This window comes from Artemia franciscana, chromosome 7 (assembly GCF_032884065.1).
Source record: "Artemia franciscana chromosome 7, ASM3288406v1, whole genome shotgun sequence".
NCBI lineage: Eukaryota > Metazoa > Arthropoda > Branchiopoda > Anostraca > Artemiidae > Artemia > Artemia franciscana.
The window spans coordinates 58,263,569-58,285,512 of record NC_088869.1 but is presented as its reverse complement, the minus strand read 5'-3'; the positions used below and the strand labels follow the sequence as shown (position 1 = coordinate 58,285,512).

General features: G+C 34.4%; 1 protein-coding gene across 5 annotated transcripts in view; it reads right to left on the bottom strand.

Annotated features, from left to right (window-relative positions):
* Positions 1-1,762: 1,762 nt before the first annotated feature.
* LOC136029527 (echinoderm microtubule-associated protein-like 2) overlaps positions 1,763-21,944 on the bottom strand; it is a 137,698-nt gene continuing 117,516 nt past the window's right edge. For all 5 annotated transcript variants that reach the window (XM_065707983.1, XM_065707985.1, XM_065707984.1 and 2 more), the window contains 5 exons: positions 18,190-18,327; positions 10,989-11,105; positions 6,842-6,929; positions 3,889-4,115; positions 1,763-2,452 (listed from right to left, as the gene is read on the bottom strand). In XM_065707983.1, coding sequence (XP_065564055.1) covers positions 2,303-2,452; positions 3,889-4,115; positions 6,842-6,929; positions 10,989-11,105; positions 18,190-18,327 — 720 coding nt within the window. In that variant the 3' untranslated portion in view covers positions 1,763-2,302. The remainder of the gene's footprint in view (positions 2,453-3,888; positions 4,116-6,841; positions 6,930-10,988; positions 11,106-18,189; positions 18,328-21,944) is intronic.

Genomic DNA, 21,944 nt, shown 5'->3' with positions numbered 1-21,944 from the left:
TGAGGGCAGAGTGTGTTTCGATTTAGTTCCATTCAGTTTCATTATTTTTCAAATTTTCGCCTTAATACCCTTAGTTTTAATAGCAGCAGTAGAAGTAGTAGCAGCAGAATTAATAGTATTAGCCTTAGCTTTAGTGGCAGCAGTAGTAGTAGTAGTAGTAGTAGAAGTAGCAATAATAGTATCATTAGTAGTAATACAAGTAGAAACAGTAGCAGTAGGATACAAATATTTTCTTTTAGTTAGTTCAACATCCTCTACAACAAGCCCTGTTAGTTTCAACTTCACAGACTATAACTGTTCCTGCATACAGACGGTGTGTTGTGATTCTCCCCCCACCAAAAAAATCCTTTAAAATTTTATCCTCATACCCTTAGGCATAGTTGCATTAGGAGTCACAGTAGTAGTATTTTTATTACTAGTACTATCAATAGTAATAGCTGTAGCACTAGTAGCAGCAGCAGTATTAACGTTTTGCTACAAGTAGTTGCAATATCACTAGTAGTTGAAGTAGTAGTAGCAGTAGTAAATATAGCAGTAGTAGATGCAGCATTAGTAAATGTTGCAGTAGTAAATGTAGCAGTAGTAAATGCAGCACTAGTAGTAGTAGCAGTGATAGAAGTATCTTTTGTAGAGTGCACATTTTGCCTTTTTGTCAGATGATTTTCCCCTTTAGGAGTCTCTGAAGTTTCCTACTTAATAACCAAATCAATTCTTGAGATATTTTTTTTAGAAAATAAAGATCCAACCTGCATACTTTTCTTAATGATATGCATACCAATAAATATAAACAATGAACGAATTGTCTTACTTGCAGCCCTTAACCTGAGGACTGTGAGGAGGTTGCCAGCATAATTGCTGGACATTTCAACAATACTGGACAAAACAGTTCTCCTAAAATTCTGCTCGGATGTGTTTTGAGGAAAAGAGGGTGTCAGGGAGGGGGCGGGGGACTAATTGCGATCCATTAATTTCGACTCTTTACTTTAAAAGGGAACCAGAAGTCTAAATTTCCGATCAAATGAGCTTCCTCTAAAGTTCACACAACCACTCCTTCCATAAAAAGCTTATATACCCCCGTGGGCATAACACACAACCCTTGCCCCCAGAATCTTTCGTTTTGACATCATGGACTAACTAATAAACAGAGGCGTAGACTTCTATATAAACCCTAGAAAAGCTCACGCGTGATTGACATAAAGTTCCACGATCTTAGGAGATAATACCAGCATGTGGCTTGGCGAAAGCCAGGTATTGTTCCCAACTGCATTCGCATACAACAAATATTCACATGTGGCGATCGTCACACACTACCTGCTTGTTGTATCTGCATTAGTCCGCATTAATTGGATTAAAGCTTAAAATGAATTTGGTTAATTTTTAAGACGGTAAGTTTTAAAGTTTATTTTATAAAATAAATCATTCATTTTTTCATCTTCATCACAATAAGATTTATGGTGTATATTATGCTTTTGTATTAGTCAAGATTTATAAGAATGTCGATCCTACGGGACAAATTTACCGAATTTTGGGGGGGATGTATCCCCGTTACCCCCCCCCCCCCTTGGTTCGCCCCTGGTAACAGGTACATAAGATACCTGCTTATATACCTGACTCCCTGAAATAAGTTCTATATAAAAAAAATGACTATAAAACAGATAAATATTTTTTAGATACACATTTACAAGAAAACTTTTAGTCAGTACTTAATACATCTAAAAACAGCTATGTAAAACATATTCGATATAAGCATAGCAAATCTAAATTCTATTAGTTAAGAGAATTAATTTATTCATGAATGTCAATTTTTACATCAATAATAGCTAATGTACTTCGAATTAAAGAACAATAAGGAATGTAAAATGGGAGGGGGTGTATCAACTACTAGTATTAACATTTCTAAAAAAAACACCAAAAAGCACATACATAACGGCACCATATTCAGAGAGATCCGATGTTCGTAGCTCTTTCTCAAATTAAAACTACAGGTAACAAATTCCACTTGATTGTCTATTAGTGGTCTCACGTTTGGCTAAATAGGTCAATCACATTGATTTACAAGAGTCCGCATGATTGCAACTTGGTTCTTATTGGTGTATTATTTTTAGTTGACCAATCATAGCCATTTTAGAGACTTGACGTCAATTTTTATGTGGCAATGACCAATAAAATAGATTCTTCAACAACAAAAAAAAAAAAAACTACCGTTTGTGCAAAACTATGAAGAGCAAAAGATCGCAAAAACATTTGATTTTATATATTAGCTAACAAACAACGGGCGGATTAGTTGGAGAGGTGAAATAAATTAGTCATCAAAGCGATTTTTCTGATTTAAAACTTTCCACTGTAGTACCGACATATCTTTTCCTCCAATTGATATCACTCGATTGTCTTCGTGCATAAAAGCCACGTTGGTTACATGACTGCTGTGCCCACCATAGATATGACCAATGCTCTAAAAGAAAAAATTATAAGTCGTATGTTTTTTTGGAAAAATTTAAAAATATGTTTTATATATATTTTTCCAAAAAAATATATTTTTCCAAAAAAATGTTTTTTTGGAAAAATTGAAAAATGTTGAAAGTACTTCGAATGAAAAAAAAAAGAAAAGAGGAAGAAAATGCAGGTTCTAATCTGCTATCCATCTAATCCACAGCACAAAAATTGCGCATATCGTAGGTTAGTTAATATGCTTTGGTTTAGTACCGCAAGTCCTTAAAGGACTTGCTGTATCTATTTTGTATCAATTCCTTATATAAAAGATGCAATTACTTCATTTCCAGCATTTAATCACCCCAGCATGGATACTTTTTCTGAATAGTTCGTTTGCCCCATGGATGTACGCAATAGAGCGATCTCCCTCCCCCGGTACTTAATAGACCGCCCTCTATATTTTTGTCGATTTTGAAGTTATGTCTGTCCCCCTATATTCTGTGTTTTCAAGCATGTGTTATAGCACTTTTTTCTGCGAGTTAGAATTAGTATAGTTTCTCATAAATAAACTTTCCAGGCAGAAGAATTTTGCTACTTTTTCACTTTTCTGAAGCAAAATTTTTATCTAATATTCCAAAATTCAATCAGAAATTTTCCTTTCTCGTTTTTACTGCCATGTCATCAAGGTTTTTAACAAATGTCATCTAAAGATTAATAGCGACTTTAACTGCAGCACAATCTATGGACACGATTCTACAGCTAAATGACTTGCCTGCTAATAATTAGTTTGGATCTGTGTCTGTTGTGTTTGCTTCCAAACGCAAGAGTTTGACGCTACCTCAACTCCTTAAAAAACCACTAAAAACTAAGGACACCTAAAATTCCTAAAATTCGATTTTGGTTCCAGAATTAAACGACATGATAACTTATCCAACTGATTGCCAACGAAAAAGTTTAGTGTAATTAGCCTGTACACGACAAGGCTGAGGGGTACTGCTAAATTCACAAAGGCATAAAAAAGATTTGAAAACACAGGCTTAGGCTCTGCACCAAAAATAAAATTGATGTAATACATAATAGATTTCAACTATTTAAACTGAAATCTTACAAAACCCATACCAGGCTACCCAGAAATTACTTAAAAACTTCCATTAATTGCAAGTAATATATCCTTGAATCTCACAATGTCAAGCCACACTTTGAAGAATAAATTAACAATAGCTGAATTATGTATGCTATGAATAACTATAATTAAATATAATAATTCTAAATAGTTGAATTAAGTACAATTAAATTGGTTGTTCTTACTAAATTAAGAAAAGATTTGAAGATTAATGGAGATGACAGACAGTGCCAATTAACTCTGTTTGGGACAATTAATAGTGTAAATATAAATTCATCAAAACTGAGGATATAAAACTGAAGAACGAAACTGAAGGTATGAAACTGAAAATATACCTTGATGTTTGAAGCAGGGAACTGGTAAAGTCGCACTGTGCCAAAATCATCGCCAGTAACGAGCAAGCTGCCATCGTGAGATCTAGCACAATTGTTAATGTCGGTTCCATCGGCACCTTCTGGCCAGATGCCAACTGAATTGAAACTTATACGACATGTGTCAGTGGCCCATTGTACATCTTTCAATTGAGATGGTTGGAGTATCTGACGACAAGTGTTTGGATTCCCTGAAAACAAAGTAATATTTTAAACTAACGCAAAAAATTTTCACGATAATTTCAACCAGGTTTTTTTTCTTGGTGTGGTAAAATCTTGATAAAACCATGAATATCAGGTAAAGAAAAATTATTTAAACTAAACCAGCATCGACTCCCTGATTATTTGTTGAGAGGGAGTTTAAGGGTTCTATGCCAGCATTTTTCTAACCAATTCACTAATCCAGAAAATATTTCTCATTTTTTTGATAAATAGTCTGTTTACCTGCATTTTCAAGATCAAAGTGCGAGTTGGAGAAATATTGGGGAAGTCGAGCCCGATACCCCTCCCCCTAAATACATCGCTGTACTGAGCAAGTTTCTATGGGAAAAAACACACGCCCACATAACAAGAAAGCTGGGCAAGAATTTAAATAATAACTTGGATAAGTCATTATTTGAACATAATAAAATACCTCACATTCAACTACCTAGAAACCCTCTAGAGGCATAATTCTTTGGCTGAGGTAATCCTGTATGAACTAGGAGGACGTGGGCTGTTGCGTTATACAAGCCAGTTAAACAAGCCCTACTAACTAGGTAATTTGTACACCAAATTACGATAAACTGAATATTCTTTATTTCACGTCTATCCAACTCAGGTAAGTAAATTTGATTTCAGAAAGTCCTTGCATTTCAGATTTCAAGCCTGCAAGCTTCAAAAACACCATGTATATGTTATCAGGTGCCTTCCAACAAAACAAGAACTGTTCTCGCAATAAACACCAAAAGGGTTATTTCCTTACCAAAAAACTATTTAGCAATAAATAATCCCAAAATATAGATGATTCAGACAAAAAATTAAGCAAAAGGACCTTGATAAATAGTCTAAAATTGCTGCTAATATTTCATTGTTAAAGTCCAATTTTCATGCTTTGACAATACCCAGGAGCTAATTAAAGTTTTTGTTGATCTCACACTATAGCAATAGCTTTGTTGCAGTGGCGGTCACTAATTTCAATAACTGTCGCTAACTATCAATTACTACTTTAATAATTAAGTTTATATACAAATAGAATAACCAATTAGAGAATCAAACATGAAGACAATGTTTATAAGAAACTGATTTTGTTTCTTTTTCATTATTTACTTTTCTATCACTTTATATTTACTTAAACTAAATAATTTAGGTAAAGGATAAAGGTCCTCCTGAGCCGTTGATGGCGCATAGGCCGTCAAATCGGTGTTTTAGTTGCTGTATCGTTTTTACAGGAACAGGTAAAAAACATGTCGTCAACGGGGATCGATCTCTGGGATCTGTATTACCAAACAAAGAGCTACTACAGAGTAAACTAAACAATTTACTATGTTTTAAATATAAACAGTTTTCTAAGACGGCTTATGCGGTCTGTTTCATGGTACAAAAATGGCCGAGGTAAGTAGTTTGAGGTAAGGTAAGTAGTTTGCTTAACTAGATTTTTGTCTTTATCTTGTTTAGTAGATCATGATCTTTTTAGTCATGGTTTTCGTCGGCCTACCTTATTTTTTTTTTAGAAGAACTCTGTCACCTATTAATCGTAAGATATTTTGGCGGTTTCATTAATATTTCTGTCAAGTATATCTATTTCGAGGTATAATTCAATAATGTATCACACTACTATTGTGATGCAGTTTAATAAAATCTGTCAACATTTCCTCGATGACTGAACCTTTCTTTTAATTTTTGTATGGTCTAAGAGAATATCCCATTTATTCGTGACGGAAAATTTTCTGTTGTTGTCTTCTTTAATACTATTGTTTAGTATGCAATGAATTGCGAATACTTCAACTTGAGCGCTTGCATCTCCATATCTTGAGTTGAAATCGATGTTTAAAAGATGTTGAATTGGTGTTTAAAAGTTTCAACGAAAGCAGTGAATAAAAGTATAAATATTACTAATGGATAATTAAAATTATGAAAAATATTAATGAAGTATTAGTTTCCCAAACTTCCAGATTTTATTATCAATGATTTCTCTTGATCCCACGTCTCATGTTATTGACTTGGGTATGGGGGGGGGAGGAGTCAAAGGGAATATGATAACTGTATGTAGTTGTTGTTATTTCATATGAAAATTTTTACCTTATTATATCCTTAACTCTTTATTTTGCGAGAGGGGGGGTGTAGGAGGAAATATCCAGAAAGCAATTATGCATGGATTATTGTATTGCATAGATATAAGAAACTATTCCTGTTTGTTGTTACAACAAATTGTGAAGGAATAATGACAAAGAAGTTATACCAACTATTTTCATACTTGTTAGAATGTCATTTACTGTGGGTCCTTAGAGAATTGTTGAACGGCCCACATAAAATAATTTGTGGCGACGTGGTCCCAACTGGCTCACAGCTGAGGCCTCAAGGCCCCATTGGATCCACATCCCACGATGTGGGTATCCTGGGATATGGAGCTCGGAAATTCACATTACTGACCTCCATCCCAAGCCAGGACTTTAGGTTGACGACACGAGGACACGAACCCACGTCCTCGGCTCTCGGCCCAAAGAAACTCATAAAACAAACACGACACTGCATTAGTGAAACTTTTACGTCCGTGTTTTTATACTACGTCTTTAACACTCTCTATGGGTAATAATAGGAAATGTATATAACAATGTCAAACAATCAAATGTAATACTAACAACAAAAAACTTATCTGGTACATATGCGGCACAGGTTTGTCTAATCAAACTTAAGCTGAATAAAAACGGCTACTTACAGAAAAGAACATCATGATCTCCGCTATTTGACCTGATCGCGGATCCATCCTCTGACCAATCAAGTTGGGTTATGAAGCTTGAATGTCCCTGAAATAAGAAAAAGCTTAGAAATAAAAGTGTACAAGCGGTTGTGTAATATGATGAAACTGATCAAACAGTTCGTGGTAACGAATTGTAGCAAGAAGCGACCCGGCTCAATAGTTACCGAAACTCTAAAAAACGGAAGTTTGATACCAATATTTACATCGAAAGAATCGCATTTTAATGTGATTTTAAATATATGTTTCATCAAGTTTAGTCTTATCCATCAAAAGTTACGAGCCTGGGAAAATTTGCCTTATTTTAGAAAATAGGGGGAAACACCCCCTAAAAGTAGTACAATTTAAACGAAAATCACCCCATCAGATTCAGCGTATCAGAGAACCCTACTGTAGAAGTTTCAAGCTCCTATCTACAAAAATGTGGAATTTCACAATTTTTGCCAGAAGACAGATAACGGATGCGTGTTTATTTGTTTTTTTGTTTTGTTTTTTTTTCAGGGGCGATTGTATCGACTCAGTGGTCCTAGAATGTCACGAGAAGGCTCATTATAACAGAAATTAAAAGATTAGTGCCCTTTTTAAGTGACCAAATATTGGAGGCACCTAGGCCCCCTCCCACGCTCATTTTTTCCCCAAAGTCACCGGATCGAAATCTGAGGTAGCCATTTCGTTCACCATAGTCAAAAAACCTAATAACTATGTCTTTGAGGACGACTTACTCCCCCACAGTCACCGTGGGAGGGGCTGCAAGTTATAAACTTAGACCGTTGTTTACATATACTAATATCTATTGGGAAGTGTACAGACGTTTTCAGGTTTTTTTTTGGCTTGGGGGGGTGGGGTGGGGTGGGAGAAGTTGAAGGGGGGTTACTTGGAAGGATTTTTCCATGGAGGAATTTGTCATGGGGGAAGAGAATTTCAATGAAGGGGGCGCATGACTTTCTAGCATTATTTAAAAAAACAATGAAAAAATAAATATGAAAAGTTTTTTTCAAATGAAAGTAAGGAGCAGCATTAAGACCTAAAACGAATAGAAATTATTACACATATGAGGGGTTCACCTCCTCGTAATACCTAGCTCTTTACGCTAAAGTATTTTTAATAATTTCAACTATTTATTCTACGGCCTTTGTGATTCAGATGTCATTCTTAAGAAATTGAGACAAAATTCAAGTTTTAGTGTAAAGAGGGAGGTATTGACGATTGGGTGAACCCCCTCATATACGTAATAAAAACATACGATAATAGAAGTTCGTTACGTAAGTTAATTCGTAAATTACGTATATTTTTTACTAATGAAAACGTTCGCAAAAAATTAAAAGTTCTAGTTGCCTTTTTAAGTAACCAAAAAACTGGAGGGCAACTAGGCCTCCTCCCCCGCTCCTTTTTTCTCAAAATTTTCTGATTAAAACTATGAGAAAGCCAATTTAGTCAAAAGAAATTAAAATGCAAATTTCGTTTTCATTATTTATGTACGGAGAGCCAAAATCAAAACTTGCATTAATTCAAAAACGTTCAGAAATTAAATATAAAAAAACAAGTTTTTTTAACTGAAAGTAAGGGGCGATATTAAAACTTAAAACGAATAGAAATTACTCCGTATATAAAAGGGGCTTTTCCTCCTTAGCCACCCGCTCTTTACGCTAAAGTTTTTACTGCTTAAAAAGTAGAGTCAAGAGAAAGAGTCATGCTTTAGCGTAAAGAGCGAGGGGTTAAGGAGGAAAAGCCCCTTTCATATACGGAGTAATTTCTGTTCGTTTTAAGTTTTAATGTTGCTCCTTACTTTCAGTTAAGAAAACTTGTTTATTTATTTATTTAATAATAGAATGGATCCAACCATTTTCTGAAAATGTTCAGAAATATTTCTTCAGTTTTAAATAGTTTTAAATATAAGCTTTGCACTCAGATTTGACATTATCATTTAGTGCATTTATGGGTCTGGGTCGTAGGAACAAAAAAAGCTCTTAATGATGAAAGAATAAATAAATATTCAGAGAACTTCATACTGATGCCAAATGAGGTTAACAAACAAAGCAAAAGGGTTAGAAGAAATTTACTGAGGAAACAACACTAAATGAATAAATAAATATTCAGAGAACTTCATACTGATGCCAAATGAGGTTAACAAATAAAGCAAAAGGGTTAGAAGAAATTTATGGAGGGAAACAACACTAAATGAATCTTCAGAGCAGTTCATTCTGATGCTGAAAAGCATAAAAAAAACACCTCAAAAAGTGATATAGTTGGTGTCATGCCCACCTGAAGTACGGTTGGTAACTCAATATCAATTTATTTCATAAAAAGGCTTTTTCTAATTGTTTTTGGCGTACTAATAAAATACCCGATTCTATTTAAGCCAAGACATCATATCCTGTCCTAGTCCTAGAAATCTAGGTCCTATCCTGTCCTAGAAATCATATCCTTTTTTGTCTTAGTAGGTTCAAGTCATTTCAAATAATGGTATGGCTTTTTCCACAAAGGAAATTTGTTGGCTGACTGTTCTAGTGCGTCCGACAGCAAAAAACGACAACAATAGTTGAAAATGGCAACTTTCAGGGATTGGTAAATGCGCTATGTTTACATTGAAGTAAATGTGATCACTTTTGTTAGTTTCCTAGTTGTCAGTAAGCGTTTTAGCTAGCACGTGGCGTGGCACGTGGCTTGCTATCTTTTGCAATTCACATCCGGGGAAGTTCAGGAGAACCTGCTAAGTCGGATAAGAGATGCGTGAACACACTCTACCCTCTTTCCTAAGGAAACTTCGAAAACATTTCAAGAAAACGATGAAAACTTTAGATTAAACCGATTTAGATTAAATGGAACGGTCGCAGCCATTAAATAGCTATTTTATTATTAATCTCCAATAATTCATAAGTGAGCTATAAATGTTCTATTCGGGAATAATAGAAGACTAGAAAGCATACACAAAGTAAGACAAATTAATAATGCTTGGCAATATGCTGACATGAGAAAAAGAAATTCTAGTCTCTTCTATCCTCCCTGAGGATCCCTGGGCATAGATAACACCTTATGTCTGTGAAAATTAACGTCTCAAATCTATCAGTATTGGCCTTTAAGATCCACTTTGGTTTTTATCTCAACATAAGCAATTCTAAAGTAGTTGTTCAGCTGTCAGCTTGCCGATATGTTCTTTTGAAGGAGCATAGACTAAGCTTAACGATTTAGCCTTAGGATCAGTCGATACAGCCAATATCTACTTTTAAATCAACTCAAAATGCCTTCTCTAGCCTTCCATGTACAGTGGTACAAGAAAATAACATGTGACATTCTGAAATATCCGACTTACATTCCAAGAGCCATACTTTAGAACACTGTGGCAGTTTGGTCCAGAGCTAGGGTGTCATAGGTATTACAACGCTCAGGCTAGCCGTCCTATTGAGAGATGCCTGCACGAATATTATAGCTTCTTTGTTGATGCAGCTTTGTGTAACTTGTAGCCAAGGTGTATGCGTGGAATCAATTGGTGCAATCATAATCTATGCATCCCTTACCACTACAGGCATAGAAACGACTTAGTGATCTTGTTGCTAAAGAGTGCTTTACATACAAATTATTAAATTGTCCTCCTGCAGAATTAGAGTGGTACATGTCTCACTTTTTATTTGGCACCTGCTTCTGGTAATAGAAAGCATCTGTTACTTCTCACACGGTGTGTGAGAAGCATTTGTATATAAAGCATCTGTATAGAAAGCATCTGTATAGAAAGCACTGTGTGGACAAACCATCCATTAAGTTGGAAACTGTCCAGTTAGTTATTACTTTAGAGCATTGTGTCTTATCAGAGTTTTTACTAGCGTATCTTACCTATGCAAAAGATTAAACAAAAAATAAGTTTTTTTTTCAACTAAAAGTAAGGAGCTACATTAAAACTTAAAACGAGCAAAAACTATTACGTCTAAGATCCCCTCCTCAATATCTCGCTCTTTACGATAAAGTTTGACCTGTTGTTCCAACTATTTCAAATGACTCCTGAAACACAAGTGCCATCTAGTTAGAATAGAAAACTTAAAAAGTTAAAAAAAAAACGTCAATAAAAAGTTGCAAAAAAGTAAAAAAAAAAAAAAAATAACAAAATATAACTTACCGTACACCTGCCAACACGATTCGCTTTCTTATAATCATCGTTTAGTTGATATAAGTAAATGTGATTATCCCGAGAACCAATAGCCAACGTTTTGCCATCAGGAGAGAATCTTATCACCTAAAAGTTAATAGCAACAACATAATTTAGTATATTGAGCAGGATCAAACGTTTATCAAGGCGTTATCCTACGTTACATAAGCTCTTAAAATTAGGCTAAGACTCAAATTCAAGGGATTTCTCTACCTAAAATCAAAGAAAAAAAAACTGTTTCTTTGAAACAGTGGGCCTATGACCAGTTATCCTGGTCCTCAATATCTTCATCTGCACACACTTCGTACATATGTGGGAGGGGGGGGGGGGCTATAGAGTCATTCTTCTAAATATTGAAGGTTTTATTATGGGTTCCATATTTCTAAAAGTTTTCGTATCCTTGTACATTTGTCCTTGAATTTATCCATTTACTTATAGACTTGCCATAAATTTTAGAGAAGTTAGACACAAGTCTTAATTCACTCACAGAAATTGCAAGGCCATATTTACTTCATATGATCAGGTTAAACCGGCAATGGTTCGAAAAAAAAATGTTTTAACACATCATTCCAAGATCATGTGACAGGATTTCATGCGCTATATAAAAAAAATTTGGAATTTATTATTTACTTTTACTCCGCAAAATAGTTTTAACATGTTTTTGTAACTGAAATCTTCAATAAAAACCCCATAATTTCTCACTTCCCTGTAATTTGTCTATTCGTAGTTTTTTGAAAATATATTTATTTTTGCTATACTACATAAAAATGTAGGAAACAAATTACTAAGCATGATAAAATTTACTAGACTTGGTGATGTTTAAGAGACAGAAATTGTGGTTTTAGGAAAATAAGGTGTTGACTAAATTTTCACACTAAGGTTACAAGAAGGGTTGCGTCCTTTCCCCGTTTATATAACTTAGTTTGAAAGTTGTGATAAGACAGATGAGATATTTATAAAAAATCAACTATTACAAGAACAAATGATCCAGATCTATATTTCGGAGTAAAAAAGAGAAAAATGCCAAAGAACATCAAAACAATATAGTTTAAAACACAAGAAATATAGCAGAATGGGAGAATGAGGAGAGCCTGAGTGAGCCTACGGGAGAACGTGGGACCACAAAAGATAGTGAAACGCTCTTAGACTTAGATTCTACAAAAAATTGGCGTCCTAGATAAAAATATCAGGGAACGGAAGAGGCAATGTTAGTTACATGTGCAGCATTATCAATAAAGATGTGGTGAAGACGTAAAAATTAGAATCTCCAAAGCACAGGGTGCAGTTAAAAGTTTGGAAGAATTGAAAGAAAAAAAAAAGCGGAAGAAGTATTGCAAACAACACAAGAAAAGCAGTTTAACTTGATCGAGAAAATATATTGAGAGTAGAAAATTTGATCAGCAGCAACATCTTAAGAAATTGAAAAAAGAAATTTCTTGTGTATATTTATCTCGAGTTATCAGAAAGGAATCGTGCGCCAAACCATTTTCTAGATCTCGCTGTGTTTTTTTTTTGCGGATGTCGAAGACCTCTCTTCACAAGAGTGGAGTCGGTCTGATATTGTAATTTCCTTTTATTAGCATTAAAGCTTGTTTGAATAGGCAATGCATTGAACACCCCCGAGAAAAGTCCCCCCAGACTCTACCCCAAATACTCCCAAAGAAGCTTACAATCGCCCCATCTTGGCTTGCCAAGTCTTTCCCAAAACTCACATTCAGTGGATAAGACAATAATCGAGGTAGGCGTTTATGTCAGTATCCATGATGGAAAGGAAAATGACTTTCGTGAGGTCCTTTCAAGGAGCTCCCGAAAAACGAAATAGAACCTCCCCAATCAAAAACAACTCCCTTCCCCTTGCTCCAACCCCACCCTCCCCAAACCTTGGAACATACATAAAAATATCTCCTGAAACTCCCTTTTAGATAAATAAGATAACTCTAATAAGGGTTGAAATTTTCAAATTGTTAAAAACAAATGTTTTCATCAAACCTCAATCGTGTTGGGTCTTTGCTAATGGCTCTCCAAGATTCTAAATCAGCAGAGATACTACTTAACTTAAAGACCCTCCTAAAATTCTTCTAAACATCCCAATCAAATCTGCTCTCTGGACCCAAAACCCCTACCCATCTAAAATAGCTGTGTATAACATTCTTTCAGGAATACCAAATCAAGAGCTAAAGGAAGAGCTACTCTGACAGAACTGGCAACCCAATCCCGTTTCAGATGTCATCCAACTCGGCAATGTCAAGCAAGTCTTACCCTTTCTCACTTAGAGAAAAAAGCAATATCCCAGGCCAGATTTTTCTCATTGGAAAAATGAAACCACACAAGCTTTACAAGCCCAAACTAATCCAATGCCAAAAATGACTAAACCTGGGATAATCAACAAACGAATGCAGTGAAATATTACAAACCCGCAGTAAATGTAAGAGTACCCCAAGGAATGCTAAATTCCAAAAATAATCAGCCTACATGCATAAACTGCCAAGGTCCCTTGATTCTTCAAGTAAAACATTATGACCTGCATATAAAAAACTAGCACTAACACTCCAAAAGGCTGCAGATAAAGCTATACCTTATCCATTAGCAGCTCAGGAAGCAGATACAGCCTAATCACCCCAAACTAAACCCTTTACGAATCCACCCAATAATGACACTCACAGAACACCCAACCTCATTCCACCTAAAGCAACTAGCACCCCCACAAGACTCTTTCGCCAAAACACCCCAGCTCAAAATCCTACCGGAGAGTAACACCAAGGTTGAGCCAATTATCCTTCTCATCCAATAAGAGGTCTGCCTGGCCACCCTTCCCAAGCAGTACTGAATTAGAAGCAGTGCCAGGAATTAACCCTCTAATTAATGTCAACTCTGATGAACAACCAAACAAGCTAACACCTAATATACGCCTCTCCATATTAAACTCTAATGTAGTTCAGTCTATGACCCAACTACAGCCATAGAAAACAATAATCATAAATGAATTGACAAACATATACCTACCCAATCACATGCTTATTCAAGGAAAAAGAATCTTGCTTTACTCCTAACAAAGAAAAACATTGACACAGAGTCAAATGAAAACTAAAGCAACAAAGCAGCACATCCTAATAATTCAGTGGAATGTAAGGTCACTTTCAGAAAATAAGTTAAATGAATATCTTTTATGAACAAAAATTCCACTAATATTGCTTGGCTTTAGAAAACCCACTTGACCCAAAACCAATAAATAAAGTCCCCAAGATATACAATCCTGAGAAAAGATAGGTCATCAAAGAGAAAGGTAGGGGGAGGGAGATGAGGCATCAATAATATCAAATTTTTTGGAATTAATTTTATAATGTTAATTTTATATATAATGTTGACGCGATTGGAATTAATGTTTGGCAGAATCACATCAAAATATAGCTGGTCCGGAGCTTCTATAGCCCCAATGATGAAACCAAAGATGCTATGGATTTCTTTAGTTATCTAAGCAATTCTAAGATGCTAAAAAATATAATTATTTGAGGGGATTTTAATGCCCACAGCCATTTGTGGGGGATAAGCCAGCAAATAAAGCTGGTAAATTTATTGGACATTCGATCTCAGATAATACTAAATTTATCAATTGCTACCCATCCAAATTTAAATACATATCTTAACCCTAAAATTGGTAAACTTTCCACAATCGATCTTTAAACTGTGTCCATAAATATTTTGAATAAAATTTATATAGAGAAAATTGACAACTTTTGCACGGGCCACTTTGCCATAGTTTATTCAATCAATGAACTCGCTAAAACTCAGCCCCATACCCCAAATATATTAACACCAAAGTGGGCCATGTTCAAGAATAAGCTTAATGGTGAAATTATATGTAAATAATAAGTATATTTAGCCTATATGATATAATAAGTATATATATATATATATATATATATATATATATATATATATATATATATATATATATAATTGACAAGTAAAATAAGTACTATATATAAAAAAAGTATAATAAGTCTCACCCAGGGATCATATATTTCAACTATAACAGCTGACACACATGCTGAAGTTTTGGAAACCGTACTAACAAATGCAGCTAATCATCCTATCCCCAAGACAACACCTAAGAAAACAATCCCTAAACACACTCCTAAAGCATAGAGGTCAAATGAGTGCCAAAATAGAGAACAAAAAAGGCAGCTAGGAGAACATAAAAAAATCTCCAGCTACGTATTTAAATAAATTACAAGCAGAGGCTAATCTCAAAATTCTATATTAAAGACTATATATAATTACTGGAATAATTTTGCAAATAATCTATCCAGAGAAACACATGAGCCAATTATACATAAGATCAGAAGCCACATTTGTGGAAAAAAACACATCTCCCATCCCACTCCAGTATGAGCTATTATATAATAATACCCGTTATAATAATGATAATGAAAAGGCAAACTTATTTGCGAATTTTTTCTCTAATAAGCTACTATCAAATAATAGTAGCAACACCACCCTAATTTCCCTAAATATAACAGTCTCTCCCAGGCTCAGAGTATATAATACGTCCATGCACAATTTATGAACTGAATGATGCAATACAACACATTATGGCTAAAGCTACTAGTAGCTATGACAACAAACACCCTACATGGATAAAGAATTTCACCCCTACTTGTAAATAGGAACTACTAAATTGCTATAATCATGCATTGGTAACTTCCAAATTCCCCAATGTTTGGAAATTTTCGTCCCTCCTACCAATTTTAAAAGAAAAATAAACCCAAATATGACCCTGAATCTTACAGGCGTATGATAATTCCTCCTGTGCTGGAAAGATTAACAGAGAAAATGATTTACAACCAATTCCTTTGATTTGTCGAGAAGAATAATAAAATACCTCATACTCAAACTGGCTTCAGGAAACACCACTCCACAACGAATGCTTTTTTGAGCTAAGATTGTTGTTTAAATCAACCTTTCTCTCTCTCTTTTTCTCTCTAAGAAATGCCATCAATGAATCTCATTAAAAAAATAATATCCTATTAGCTGTATTCCTAGATTTCGAAGGGGCATATGACAATAGAAACCACCAGACCCTTTTAGCCAAACTTGCAAATCTTTTATTACCCCCAAAGCCATCAAAAACACAATAAAAACATGCTATAGGAAAATCAGAATAATAAAAAGACTAGTATCCACACCCTGGTGTTGTAATGAGAAAACTTTGCTCCAATTTTACAAATCACATATAAGACCCCATACTCATTATGGGCTCATTGTTTATGGTACTTGTGCTAAGACCCAGCTGCAGAAAATTGAAACAACACAACACAAAATGAATTGAATTGAAACCCGTTATAATACACATGAAAAACGGAGTATAATGTGAATAAAAGAAAAGAGGAAAAAGAAAATGACCTAAAAAAACTAAACGACACTTCATCTTACTTAAAAACAATTAAAACATACAAAAGCAAAAGCAAAACATTCCTTGTATCAAAATAGCGCTCCATGGGTATTTTATGAGAAGCCTCATTCTATGAGGCTTCTGATAGAAGCATTTGGGTCTATGATGCCGTAATTCGGATATAATCCGTCTCACATTTGATTTTAGGCAACCAACAAGTGCTCAGTTTCTGCTTGCTGAGAGTTACCAACAATGAAATACAGACGAAGATATGTTTTAATAAATTAACTGACAAAAATTGAAGTCAATAGCTAACATACCCTGCATAACTAGTTAAGAAATCCATACCTGCATAGAGCCATTGCAAATGAATTTGCAAGTTCCCAGAAACAACTCCCAATACCAGCAAAGTCTATTGTACCTACATTCCCCCATACCCCCCCCCCCCCCATAAAGTTGGTCAGTCCCCATAATAGATACAAATTTCTCAAAGTGAACTTAAGAACTTAACCCCATTGCTTTATCCAGAAAAAATTTGCTGAATGTAATACAATTACATATAAAACCATTTCCCAATTTTTGCTTATAGGTCCAAAATGAATGAGATGCTAGCAAATGGAGCTTTTCTCTCACCCCCTCAATATCGGAATGGGTGTGAGACTGCATGATAATGTGTCTATAATGTCTGCAGAGTTAAATGCCACAATTATGGCACTAGAGCGCCTTATGAATAATAAACCTTTGATTCCTAATTTACGAAATATCATGGTTTATTCTGACTCTTTGTCAAGCCTAGAGCTGCTTTCTTCAGCTTCTCAGTATAAGATGGATTTTGACAGATTTTATTGTCTTAGCATTATTGACACTCTTGCTTCAAGAGGCATAAGAATATATCTTCAGTTTGTTCCAAGCCACTCAGGCTTAACTGGGAACCACCAGGCAGACGAAATTTCAAAAAATGCTCTAAATATTGACCAGCCAAGCGGGAGACCAATCCCCATTAGACATTTAGCTGGAGATTTTCAGAGATAGTGTTAAATAAGAATAAAAAAAATTTATCTCCCTTCCTCATTAAGCACCTTTCTAAAATTTAGGACAGAATTCGGTTTGGCTCAAATGGGCAAAATTCTCAGGCGTTTTTGTGTCGGTTTCCAAATTCAAATGGCTCAATTCCCTCATCCACTTTGCAGACAGCGTAATATAAAAATGGAAAAATTGACCATTGCCTATTTGAATGTAATATGCTGACGTGTGTACAGTAAACCCTGAAATGTAAACTGTTAAACTGCTTCAAATACCACAAAATTTCCCATACCTTCAAACCCCAAAGACCATACCTGCACACGGAGCACGGAACAATGTATATCCTCTGATATTTAACTTCCTAGAATCAAAAGATTTACTGCTGATATCTAAGCAGATTCAAGATAAATAAGGAGCAACCATTGCAGTAAATCCTTTCAACTCACACAGTGAGTCAAAAGGAAAAGGGCTAAATAGTCTCGACTGAAAAGCCGATGTTTGCCGAAATAGAAGAAGAAGAACATTAACATCCACAGCAATGATAGTGGTCAAGTAGGGTTATGAAACATTGGAACTTTGAAAGTTTGAGAAAAGTATGGTGAATGTTTTCCAGAGGTATTGCCTAGGGACAGTGTTGGTGATAGATTAACTGGCAATATGTCAAACAATAAGTTGTATGGTAAACGTGGTTAGATCCCAATTTTTCGCATGAGGTCTCCTAGAAGCTCCCAAGAAACATTGAAAATTAATTTATACCTGGATCGGTTCAGATCCATCAGTATGCTGAACAAGCTCTTCACGAGTATACATATCGAGAAGCTGCCATTTCCCTGTGGTAGTTCCCACAGCTACACTTGATCCATCGGGGGATATGTCTAAGGACTGTACTGGCTCCTGGAAAGAAAGGGGTTTTTATTCAGTCACAACAGTACCACAGGATATATAAGAAAAGAAGTCAAGAGAAAATAAAATTAGGAAGGGAGAAAAATAAAGGTTTAGAAATTCGAATAGTCTCGGGTATTTACAAAGCAAACACAATGCAAAAAACTTGTTGCCGCAGTCCAAATTGTGACTACTAATTTTAATTTGACTCACAGAAACACAACCGCTGTAAGGCAAAACTCTTTTAAAAAATGTGTGGAAAGATAGTATCTAGTACAAAGTTTAAAAATGGAATTGTCAAATATATGAGATGTTTAATACTGCATATAAACATCGGAAGAAGTATAAAATGTAGCTCAAATCTTAAAACGTAAAAGTTGCCCATGATTTTTTTTTTCTTTTTTTTTTAAATAAAGAAATTCACAAATTTATTTTTAAGGTTCCAATTTTAGGATTTCGCACAAAATATGAATCAAAGATTTTCTCCAACGTTTGCAATTGATATAGAAACTCAATAAAAATCATTAGCAAAAATCACCTGTTTGCATGCGCACACACTTTTTAGTAAAATTGCTGCCAACAATTTGTTATCAGGACAGCAGAAAGACGCATTAAATATCAAAGTTTACTTGTCGCACGAACTAAAATATATATATTCAGTACAACTTCTAATACTGAATCGGAAAATGCAACAACATTTTTTTTTTCTTTTTTTTGCACCTGCAGTGTTGTACCAGTTGTGTTTACGGTTAAGGTTTCTCAGTAGTTCTCAGTGCTTCTTAAGACAAAAAGAAAAACTTGTTTTCCAGCAAAAAAATAATCAGCAGTAATAACCATTTCTTCCAAGGATAGATAAAAATATTTTTAGACTTGAGACCTCAAAACTTCCCGCTGAAATTCTCCTATGTGCACAAATTTATCCAAATTTTTCATTTAATTCGCCTATTTTTGGTAGTTTTGGATTACCTTTAATTATTTTATAGCAAAGATTAAATTTGGAAGGTACTACTTTTAAGCACAGCACCGTCGATATACAAAGGGACTATGAGACAAAGGGACTCTTAAAAGCAGGCTACATCACAAGGTACCCTTTCCGGTTTTCTGACAAAAAAGGAAGCTTACGAGGAATTTCCTTGTTCGTCTATTTGGTGACTCTTCACCGCTGGTTAAGCGTGCTTTAAGTTTATAGAATGTAAAATAAAAAAGAAAGAAAGAATAATAATTTGACGGAGGATTAGAATCATTCGTCTATTTGTGAATTCTTAACCTTGACTGATGGGTTTTAAGCATAATTGACGTGTATATGGTCAATAAACAGCAAAATTAACTATCAAGTTGACAGATGACAGTATAATAAGGGCAATTAAGCAATTTGATATGTATAATAGCTCTAACAAAAGGATAGACGAATAAAACATAAACCTACTAAAAAAAGGTCATCCAAAAAATAAACTGAAAAATTGGGTCATCCAAAGTTTTTGATTGCAATTTTCTTGGCTGAACACAAAAGTCGTTATGTGATGATTTTTTTGAGGTTTTGAACCTTTTTTGGCTCAAGAACTAAAAATAGTAATTCCAGTTTATTGGCGAATCAGTCGGCAATCGAAAAAGCAATCGGGCTGAATCTATTGCCCAAAGTTTTTGCGGAATTTGCGTAATAGCAAAATTTTCTACCTGTTTTCCTTCTTCTTTTTTTTTTTACAAAAAGTTTAATTCTCTAAGAAAAGGTGCCTTTTGGAGTTTTTTTTAAACTGAATTCAAAGTTTATCAGCTTTTGTGCGATATTTTCTTTTTCTCTAACACATACAAATAAGGCACCACAAAATTTCCATTTTTATTACCAAAAAAACGATTAGTGCTAGAAAAATTTCCATTGTATTTACAAATTGGCATACAAAGCTGAATTAAAAAACCTTCCTTAACAATTTAGTTTTGTGTTATTTATTTCAAAAAAAAAAAAAATGGAAAAGTTGAAATTTACCGACAATAATCTTCAGCATGCTGAAGAGCAAAACTTAAATAATTTGACAAAAATTTAAATTTAAAATTCCATTTGAATTGTTGAATTCGTAAATATAATTGGATTGTCCTATCGCGGGAAAATCACTAACTTCAAAAATCCTTACACATTTACCATGCTCGCAAGAATAAAGATTTTGTTCATTTTTTGAATTTAAAAATCAAAACTGCATTATTAAATACGATAAAAATTCATTGCTTTGAAAAGAAATGAAACCAAAAATTTGACAGCAAAATTCTAAAGATTACTACTGAAAACTGAAGTTGATGGATAGTTTTTTGTACCATGCTCAAATTGGTACAAAAATATAATGTTTTAGGAAACTTTCTGGAAGATACTTTCCTAGTGATATTTGTAAAGAAATCTCTTTCCTTCTCTTTCTGCCCCTGACACAAAAAAACTGGCATAAAAAATTGGAGAATTTCACTTTTTTATTATACTTTTGGAGAAGTCAAGGGGGATAGGTTATAACAGTAAGTCCTATGAAATTTGGAAACTCCTAATTCCCTTCTTTTTTGAAGAAGAAAAGAAGTGAGTGAATTCATTCTGAAAAAGAATAGGATTTTAAATTTATATCTCAAAAATTACGGGATTATAATTCAAAAATGTACTTTTTTTAAATACTCGTGATTTACTCCCTTCCTTTTTTTGGTAGAAAATTTATGAATAACCTTCCTCTTAGTTAACATTCATTTGAAAATAAAACAAGAATGTAAAGACTTTTGAATCTATGTCAAAAAAAAATTTAGAACCAAACATATCCCAAAATCGAAAGTTAACAGCATAGTCTCGGACGTCGAATCCCACATCGTAATAGTTCCATCAGAAGCTCCATTCGTAAATTCTGCTCTCCCCTACCTACGTACATTATAACTTTAATAATTAAGGGTATGAGCAGCCAGGTTGGGAGAGGAGGATGTCGTTGATATAAATACGCATGAATTAAAAAAAAATGGAAAAAAAGAACAACAACTAAATTCCAGAGTTGCCAATAAAATTAAATGCATTAAAATATATTAATAAGCCACTGAAGGAAATAGCAAAGAAGATAACAAAGTAGATTTATAACCGAGATCGACTATTAATGGCTGGAAGCAATAGATTCATGACGTTCTGCAAATAAATAATTTATCCATCTACTGAAAGATGCACATAAGTCTATACATATACATATTTCCCGTATACGTATCTATACTATTTCCCAATTCTTTAAGAACGACTTCCAAAACACAAGGATCCTTTAATTAAAATTAGAAGCTTTTTTAAGTAATAAACTACTTTAGCGTGAAGAACGAGGCATTGAGGGGGAGCCGCCTCCTCATTTTGAAAAAAAATTCTGTTCATTTCAAGTATAGGTAGGCTATACATAGTTTTGTATACAATGCTATAATGTGCTATAACAATGGTTTATGTATACATAAATTGAGCATGTTTAGGCCACTAGTCAACAATTTAAAATTCAACATATTCCGTTATCGAAAGGCCACAGTACAGTCTTGACGTCGAATTGAAGTAATTCTATCTGAAGCTCCAGTCACAAATAAAGGTTGCCTCCGCCTAGCTGCCCGATAAAATTAGTAATTGAAGGTAGAAAAAGCCTAATTGGGAT